This window comes from Pocillopora damicornis, chromosome 12, assembly GCF_964200805.1.
Source record: "Pocillopora damicornis chromosome 12, jaPocDami1.2, whole genome shotgun sequence".
NCBI lineage: Eukaryota > Metazoa > Cnidaria > Anthozoa > Scleractinia > Pocilloporidae > Pocillopora > Pocillopora damicornis.
Window position 1 is genome coordinate 1325179 of NC_142681.1, and position 9888 is coordinate 1335066.

Consider the following 9888-nt stretch of genomic DNA (forward strand, 5'->3'; position numbering starts at 1 on the left):
TACCAATCTAAAGAGCTTTTATTACAGTTCTAGATGCTTAATTAATTTATATTATCTGAGACAAAATTGAACATGTAAAATACAGGTCTACAATTATCTAGGTATATGTTATTGTTACCATGTTTTATAATTACACTTAACCATACCTAAACACAAAGTTAAAAGTATCTTTAAGAACACATAAGTTTGAACCAAAGCATTTATAATGGATATTTCATTGTAAGAACAATATGTGACCTTGTAAATAATGATTTGTTAATGCCTGGTTAAAATAGTCAATTCTATTAAATAACAAGATTAGTACAAAAACAACTGCTTGTGAATATTACTTATGACAGCTCGAGGTTACCATTACCAAATGTTATTTGAAATATTAAAATTGCTTATGATTTTCAATACAACCCTCAATATTCCAAATATGTGAATATGAAAGCAATCTTTGCGGTAAAGACCTACTTGAGCACTGAGTAGTGAAAATAAGGCCTGAAAAAAGAAATTTTGGCCTGTACTGGATTTTAACCCATGACCTCTGCAAAACCAGTGTAGTGCTCTACCAACTTAGCTAGCAAGTCAACTGGGAGCTGATCACTACTTTGGTTTCATATAAACCCATGAAGTGATGAATAAATAATTGTGAATATATGAAAATCATAAATATGTGAACTGTGGATAAAGATGTGAATATGAAAGTGATCTTTGCAGTAATGAACACTACTTAAGTGGTAGTGAAAATAAAGCCTGAAAAAAGTTCAGGCTTATATGGCCTGCACATTAATATCAAATAAATGCCCCAGTCTTAACCGGGCAACCTCATTATTGAAGAAGCTGCCATAATTCAAAGTACCAGCATGTAAGTTTAACACTAGCCCATGAATCAAACCTCTTACTCAACTGGAATAGTCCTCAACATGAATGCATGAGTTGAGGAGTTAAAGTTGTTTTGTGAAGAGAGCACTGATCTCTTGTTTTGACATAGGTTTTGACTATCTTATTACATGATAAAGTAACTTCATTAAATTCTAAGTATATGAAATAGAATTTTGATATCCTTGAATCAGTGATTGTAAAACTATTTCTACTTATGTGACTTAAAATGTCTGCATTTTATATAAAACTATAAAAAATTATTGCTTCTTGGAGGGTCACAAGCCTCCCAATTTTACTGTTTATCTCAATTTTTTGCAGGATTTATCTTCTCTAAAATTTGTCTTAAGAAGTATGCATGCCATCTTGTATCTTCTGTCAATTCTGGATGAAAAGCAGTTGCAATCAAGTTGTCCTGAGCCACACCCACCACAACAGGCTCCTCTCTCTGTGGTACAGTGATTGTGGCTAAAACTTCAACTTTAGGGTTGTTAACAGACACCACTGCTGGAGCTCGAATGAAAACACCATGGTACCCATCATCTATGCTGCCATCACTGAATCCATTTGAGCTATTGCTATGATACTCTGCAAGAAACTTATTGTGGAGACTCACATTTGCTTCAAAACTGTTGACTTGACGACCAAAAAAGTTCCGGGAGGTTGTGACATCAATACCACCAATCTGATGACAAAGATTATAGTGACCAGTGACTATTATAAATCTAATCAAAAACTATAACAAAATTCTGGAACATGATTGGTTATCACCAGCCTGGGCATTGATAGGACTGTGTACACATCATGCTTGTGATTGGACACTTAACATATCATGCCTGTGTAAGTGAACAGAATGTATCATGCCTGTGCTGTTGTCTCACATCTTACCAAGTTGGCGTTTTTTTATGAAAATGTAAAACCAATGTCCAGTTTCTTTCTCAAATTTTGTCACAGTTTTGATCAAGTAGTAACAGGACTTAATGTCATCCAATTCTGTCTGTAATCATACTCTTGATTTATATATCAGACTCCCACTTTGCAGTTGTCCCATTTGTTAATTACTTGTATGATTACAGACTGCATTGGACTCCACTCTGTCCTATTACCAATATCAATTTTTCAAGGATGGATACTTGTCACATATGAACCCAGTTAAAGCATTGCTCACTATCAAGGTCTCTCTGACTCCATGGTCAAGTGTTTGAGTAAAATCTGGTTTCACTCTAAGGTTTGATTCTTTGTGGGCAACTCAGATTTTCCTTGGACCAATAGAACAGATGGAAGAGTTTGGTTGTTTTATTGGGATGTTTCTTCCTTGATACAACTACTTTACAGATCCAACTCATACTACCTTTCAGATTCTTACTACAATTCCCATCTCTTTCATGGATTCCCTGTCATGCCTGATGAGTCCCTTTAGGAACTCAGTAGACGAATCCTGAACATGCTCTCTGACACAGCCATCAGGGTTGTGCTCATTAATGTTAACCCCATGACCTACCACTATATGTATATGGTGAAGGATTGTGGGAAGGAGAGAAAATAGATGGCCTGGATTGGTTGCCTCTAATAAGCAAAGGACTCAGTTCATAGACAGAGCTGGTTGCCAGTGGGGGAGGGGAAGGGGAGTAAGTGGGGGGGAGGGAGAGGCCTTCATAAGGGAATCAAGTGCTGAGCTCTGGGTGCGTAAGAGTAGAAGCTAGAAATACTCCATGAGGAATTATACTCTGTCACAAAACACTAACTGTGATACTCCCCTCTCCGAGTTGTTCCGTGTTCGTTCAAACCAACAACTTACCTTTGATTGTCCACCTTCTTTCTGACCCTCTATGTCATTTGAAAGTAAAATCAGTCCAGCGCAAGTTCCCCATACAACTCTCTGATTCTCTTTAGCAGCGACCCATTCTTTAAGCACCTCCTCAAAGTTACTTGCTTGAAGGAACAAACTCATTGTCGTGCTTTCCCCTCCAGGTAATATCAGTCCATTCAACTCTACCAGTTGATCTGGCTCTCTTACGTCTACAACTTCAATCTCAGTTTCCTTGCTGAGTGTTACATCATTCGCTGCTTTGAGAAGGGCAGCTCTATGCTCGAAGAATGCTCCCTGGATTGCTAAAACACCTATCCTGATCTTAACACGAGTTTCAGACATGTTGTCTTCAAAGCGGTCTACTTCAGTGTTCGTGGCAAGTTTCGGCAGCTGCGAGGGTGGGGTAGGTGGTTTTAAGTAGTATGCAGAAGATTTTTCAGCGCGAATATTTTTACTATGTTGTCAATTATTAAGCTTATGATTGCTTATTTACAAAGGCTTTCATAAACCCTCTACACTTTGTTAACATTATATCTCTGTGGTACCTTAGAGCTTCACTTCCTGAGTGACAACATTAATTTACCCTCCCCTCCGGAGCTAGTATTGTTGAGATGGAGCCCGCGTTGTTTGTCGCCGACTGCTCACGTGTAGTGAAAAAGTACGGAACGTTGTGAAACTTTCAGACGTTGTTGCGCGAGATTACTGTTGTTACGTTGTTACTCAACGAAAGGTCCTAGAAGAGGAAAGGAATATTAATTTCTAAATCAGTCATGGCAGTCCCGACGGTTAACGGCGTAGCACACGGTTAGTTAATAGTTCCTTTATACCCCATTTACTTTAAGCACACTTCAGCCGTAAACAATAATTTTACGAAGAAGTTTAGGATATGTTTTTTAACACCCCTACTTTGGAATTGTAGGGTATAAGTTAAACACATTTGCGACAAATTGAATATCATTGGTGATACTCCTCTGTTTATCATTTTCTTAGTGAACATTTTGTTCGGTGGTCGATATGATTTAACTTTATTAAAGTGAAAAGCACCTTAACTGAATTATGCAATGGCTTAAGTTAAGAATCCACGTTTCGCTGCTCAATGACAAAATTCATTCGTTATGTAATACAATGTGAGAACGTTAGTTAGATTTTCTAGACGAAGTCGTTTAGGAGACAACTTATTAGAGAGAGTTGGTGTGTTTTTGTCTAGGGTTTTCGGAAATGCAACCTAGTTTATTGTTCACGACAAAATTTTCGTTTTGGGAGGAGCCAGTTGTAAACTCAAATCCAACCTGTTGCAAGAGTTTGAGAAAATTCACTGAATTCCTTTCTGAAGTAGAGAAAGGAATGCTAAAGTTGTTACGAAGTGTCTTTTAAAGGATAAATGGAAAGGAATATCAAGTTTACATTTGAGTTGAGGGGTAGTATTTACCAAGAGAAAGTGTTAGATTCACGTCAGGAGTGTTCTCTGTAGACGTCCAACCGCGGTCAGCAGTTTTTAGTTAGAGGGTAGAGGTTTCCAGACTTTCAGCTTTTTAGATTGACGTTAGATTTCACCGGAAAAAATCAATATGTACGGTACTATCTTGAATTACACAAAGGATGGAGTTCCTTTATTTCAAACACAAAATGTGGCTAAAAGATTTGTTTGCTAGCATCCCAACGGAATGGTTATAAAGAAAAGACTTCAATTCACATATATCTATAGGACATACTAGAGAACGTTCAAACAGGAAGACAAAAAGTATCAAGGGAGTTTAAATACCGGAAACTTCCTTGCCTGAGGTTCAAACGTGGACAGCAACGGGCAATAATTATTGGCAAACATGACCACTGGAGTCTGGTCACGTGACTCCTAGACATTTATTGTAACACACATTCAGAAACAAATGTGGATTTAAAACTCCCTAATGTGAAATCATCAAAACCCACACATGGGTACAAATTTTAATAAATTGCTATTTAAGATCTCATCAGACCATTTGTCAATATCAAGGGAAAATACAAAATCCTGAAAAAAGAACACAAGGTATGGCTCAAGGGAAACTAGTACCAATGAGAGGAAGGTGTCGAAGTCATTGTCATAATCTGAAAGGCCTTTAGCAGAGTGTTATCTTTTTGGTGGACTTTTGTCTGGGATGTGGATATGCTAATTTTTTTTTCCCACATTGTGTCCTGCACACTTTACATTAGGACATTTATTAAAACAGAGTGCAGTTTAAGAGGATTACGAGTTTGTATCATTTGTTTTAGGATTAAATCCAGAATATATAGGATTTGTACTAATTTATCATGTGCTGAAAGTACACTGTATTTTCCTTTTCCATCCTGAAGAATCAACTTCTTAGACTTAGTTGTTAAAAATAAATATAGATTTGGAGTTAAAAAAAGGTTTTATTGTATTTATTGGTTTCTCTTGACTGTGATTTTTAGATTTACAAGTGGAAGTGAGCAACTTGACTTTAAATGGCATACCAGCGGAGAAAACTACAAAGGATATCACAGTTTTTCAACAGAAGACAGGTAAGCCTTTAAAATTTTTCTTTTTACTTTTTAGGTCACCTAAGTGAAAAGTTTCCAGTCATGCAATTTTAATTTTAGAGTAGCCAGCTTTGTCTATAGGTCATAAATACAGGGTTAGCGATACTGCCCTCATTCTATGCTTTTAAAGTACAGTGGAACCCTGCCTTATGGCCACTCTTTTATGGATAGGCAAAACAGCTGTACATTTTCTCATAAAAAATACCTTAGTTAATGCAGTCATCTGTTAATATGGCCAACAGCCACATTTCAAAATCCCACACAGTAGAATCCTTGTTAATCTTATTCAGATAATATGGCCACCAGTGCTAAATTTAGAAAACCTAATGCCTGATATGTTGATTTCATTGCTTTCTGTCGTTTTCTTATCAAACAACCAATTCATTTACAAGTAAGAAACACTCCTTCCTGTTTTCATCAGAAACACGATAGGAAATAAATCTTGAGTCTAACATCCACTCAGGAAACTGTGAAATGATTAGGAAATTTGACCCTGCCTCTGTAATACGGCCACTTTGTTAATACAGCCAGTTCTTTTTTTGCCCATTGATGACTGTACTAACAGGGTTCATTAGATATTTTTATTCTGGATTATTGTAATATTTTCACAAAAGCAATATTGAACAGTCTTACACTGTTGTCAGCAAAAATACAAATTCTCAACACTATTTCAAGCTCAGCCATGTTAAACAAGAAGTTCAGCATTCTCCTTTTCAGGCAGTAACCATGAAAATTTACCAACTGTAGTAACTCTTCTTATGGCCTAAAATTGCTTAGAATTCTTCAAAATCCAAGCAGTAAAATTAAATGAATTATAGTTGTTTACTTTAAACTAGTTTCCCTCAGTTTTAGGGAAAGCAATGATTAACAGGTGTGGATTATTTGATGGTGTCTGATTTATGTGATATATATCTTTTTGAAAACTTGAGGAACATTTAAGGTCAAAGCGGGATTGGCACAGATGGCTAAAGGAGGTATTATAATGGATGTTACTACAGCAGAGGAGGCCAGAGTAGCTGAGAATGCTGGGGTAGGTTTTGAAATTATTTCCTTACTTTTAATATCCTTGTTGTAGGTTAGTCTGTTAAAAATACTTAATTTTGAACAATTTTAGAAATGCTTGAAAATGAATTTATGACTTGATCATAAGTCTGATTTTGTTTGGGCTATTTTGGCACATGATTATTATAAACAAGTAAACAAATGCTGTGCTCTGGTCTGTGTTTTAGTTACATATGCCTGGATACAGGTCACAATTGACTGCATGGATACTACAGTGACCTTCATTAAATGTCATGTAATCATTCTGTTCTCTGTGTTGAGGATTTAGATCTCTCCTATTGCTGAATATGTGCCATTTTGTTTTGGTTTTCATTAACTTAAACCCAAAAGCTGATAGATTTTGTGTAAAAAAAGTCATGTGTACACTGTACATCACTCAAGGTGATATCATTAAGGAAAGGTGCCAGCATTTCAGTTGTGGTTAATGGCTTAGGTTATAATCTAGAATTCTTGTTCAAGTTGTCAAGTTAAAATTTGAGTGGCATTTAACACTAGATATGTTGTCTTGTATTCGCAAAGGCATGTGCTGTAATGTCTTTAGAGAGAGTGCCAGCTGATATTCGTAAGCAAGGAGGTGTAGCAAGAATGACTGACCCTAAGGTACTTAACAATTGCATCTTTACAGTTCTAGTCTTGCATTTAATTAAGATTTGTTCAACCTTGGCGACCATCTACTTGGTCAGTTACTTCACATTTGAGTCATTCTATTCTGTTGTAGAGAACAAAAGAAATCATGAATGCTGTCACAATCCCAGTGATGGCTAAGGCCAGAATTGGACACTTTGCTGAAGCACAGATTCTGGAGGCTATTGGTGTTGATATGATTGATGAATCGGAAGGTTAGTTGGCCTTCTTAACCTAAATTTATCCTTGGATTTCTGCAAGTATCTCTTAGTCTCATTGGTACCTGACAGACAAATACAATGTGTAACAGGATTGTCAGATAGCTTTTAATTTGGAGGATGTACGGTTCGAAGAAGAGAAATTTCTCAGCTGAGTAAAAGGGTTTGCTAGAGCTGCCCTGTAATTTTCACAGTGTAACTAGGGTTACAATTTGAGGTCAAAAGGACATTTTTGTATGGGGTTGTTCGTGGTGAAGAAAGTCTTATTGTAACTGATGTTGGTATTTATACATCAATGTTTGTTGAATCCAACAGTGTTGACACCGGCTGATGAGTCACATCACATTGACAAACATAAATTCACTGTGCCCTTTGTGTGTGGTGCAAGAGACTTGGGAGAAGCCCTTCGAAGAATTGCAGAGGGAGCAGCTATGATAAGGACTAAAGGACAAGCAGGGACAGGTGAATTCATTTTTACATGAAAGTATTTCATCAATTGAACAGAGATACATGTAAGGGTAAGAAAGAATGAAAAAAAACAGCCTAATTGTGTTCTGTAGCATTGTTGAATGTTCATATTGAAATTTCATTCAGAGTATTGACTATTATTGTACTTTATAATTGTAATTTTTTTTTGTGTCAGGGGAAGGTTTTTAACTGTACCTAAGTGTGTAAGATGCTTTGACTATTAAAAGTCAAGCTAGAAAGAAACATTAATGAGCAAATAAGTGCTAAATTGAAGCAAAGTTATAGCAACGTCCCATATTTGTCTAAATATTCTCTACTTATAGGTGATGTTGCTGAAGCTGTTCGTCATGCAAGAACCATTCGCAATCAGATTCGCCATGCTCAAGCCCTAGACTCAGCAGAGTTGTTCACCTATGCAAAAGAGCTTAGAGTTCCTTTTGAACTTCTTAAAAAGACTGCTGAAATGGGGCGTCTTCCTGTAGTTAACTTTGCTGCAGGTGGTCTTGGTAAGTATTGGTTTGTCTCACTCTTGATTTCAATGCCATTATTTTAACAGTTCTGTGTCTAACTTGTTTTTATTCCTTATAGCTACTCCAGCTGATGTGGCTTTACTGATGCAGCTCGGGGTGGATGGTGTCTTTGTTGGCTCTGGAATCTTTAAAAGTGACAACCCCAAGAAAAGAGCGTGGGCAATGGCTCAGGCTGTCACTCATTATAACAACCCCAAAAAGCTTGCTGAACTCAGTGAAGATTTAGGAGAGGCTATGTTTGGAACGCCAGTTTCTGCTACTGCACACAAGTGATATTTTCTTACAAATTGTGTGCACAATTGCTAGCTAGATAGTATGGATTTTCTCTCAAATTCCATTGAAGCAAATAACTATGGGAAAGAGAGAGAAACTAATAAATAACTAGTTTTTAAAGTGGTAGTTATAAATTTCTTTAGGGTAGTTCTGGGAATATCTAGTTTGGTAGAGGTTCTCTCAAGATGTTTCCTTGTCTTGTGAACTTGGTCATTGTTGTTGCTGATAAAAATTTAAGGTCTAATGATCAGGGTATAATAATATCACAAAATGCAATGTTAGATTTAAAGTCTCTCAAGGCATCCAAGGCTTTTTCTCATCCCATTTTATTTAATATGCTTCTTTTAAATATATCATTAGAAGTAGAATTAGTGACAAAGTGTTTCAGTCGGTGCATTTAAGTGGTGTGCTGAATGCTGATGTATGTGATTTATCCTATGGTACACTCATAGTAACAGACCCACACTTCGACAGGCTTAGATTAACCTGTATTTAAATTATTTTTATTTATACAATATATTGATATGCTGCATGTAGACAAATTACTTGTAGTATCATTAGAGGTTTAATCAATGTTGGTTATATTATTGTGAATATAACTGTGGCAATCAGGTAACATGGTTACACTGACTGACTCAGACACTGGGTTTTCAGTTATTGTGAGTAGTGATCAGAGATTGAATTCTGTGGCTATTATGCTGAGTTCTTGGGCTTAATTTTGATAGGTTAGGCTTGTTTCTATAGTGTAGTGGAAAATATGTGAGATGTTCATAAGCCTTTTATGCATTTTATAAGTGGACCTAGTGAGGGATTCCTAAAAGCTGGAATACCTTGGGCATTTTCTTTTTATTTTAATGTCAAATTGCAAACGGTTAAGTTTCATAATGCTTTCTTTTTATTTTAATGAATCAGAAGTTACACCTGCTTCTGTGGAGATACACACGCCTTTATATTTATACACTATTATTTTAATGGCTAATTTTGTCCACAGACAGTACATGTACATCAGAGATCTTGTGGTTGATGGTCACAACAGCTTTTTTGTTTGTTGTAATTAATGATCAATAATGTCATCAACTGCCTGAGATCTGCTTTTGATTGAAAGTGTTTCACTAGGTTTTCTGTTGTCATTTGACATGGGATGGTAAAGCCCTGACTTTGAGCCGTTGGTTTGGTTGTGTCATAAAGATTTTTATCAACCCTCCCAGACCCACACTTACAGTGCTTGTTGTCAGAGGAATTTTTTGTGTGTAATCTCATTGGTTATGAGTTATTCTTGTCATTTGGGACAAAATGAGCTGGTCATTTTTCTCTTACATTCATTAACTAACAATCACCTCACTTGATAAGAGTTCATTCAAGAAATAGATCAGTTGAACTTCATAACTATTAGGGTGGTGTGGTCAACATACTCCTGTATTACTGTATTTGTGATCAATAACCTGGAGGTTATAGGCTTAATGCAAGCACAGCTTAAATAAAGGTTTACATGATATTTAAA

General features: G+C 36.3%; 2 protein-coding genes across 3 annotated transcripts; one reads left to right on the plus strand and one right to left on the minus strand.

Moving 5' to 3' along the window:
- LOC113676739 (uncharacterized) lies at window positions 1–3238 on the minus strand. Its single transcript, XM_027193435.2, has 2 exons — window positions 2663–3238; window positions 1–1549 (listed from the first exon to the last, which is right to left on the minus strand). The coding sequence occupies exons 1-2, from the start codon at window positions 3014–3016 to the stop codon at window positions 1172–1174; spliced, it is 732 nt and encodes a 243-aa protein (XP_027049236.2). The 5' UTR covers window positions 3017–3238; the 3' UTR covers window positions 1–1171.
- Window positions 3239–3406: 168 nt separating this feature from the next.
- On the plus strand, window positions 3407–9888 carry LOC149036026 (uncharacterized). Of its 2 annotated transcripts, none has more exons than XM_089189180.1 (8): window positions 3407–3478; window positions 5105–5194; window positions 6142–6242; window positions 6794–6874; window positions 6993–7113; window positions 7432–7578; window positions 7908–8090; window positions 8173–9888. In XM_089189180.1, the coding sequence occupies exons 1-8, from the start codon at window positions 3445–3447 to the stop codon at window positions 8385–8387; spliced, it is 972 nt and encodes a 323-aa protein (XP_089045306.1). In that variant the 5' UTR covers window positions 3407–3444; the 3' UTR covers window positions 8388–9888. The 2 variants fall into 2 exon arrangements, with proteins under 2 accessions (XP_089045306.1, XP_089045307.1); XM_089189181.1 differs by having other exon boundaries at window positions 5114–5194.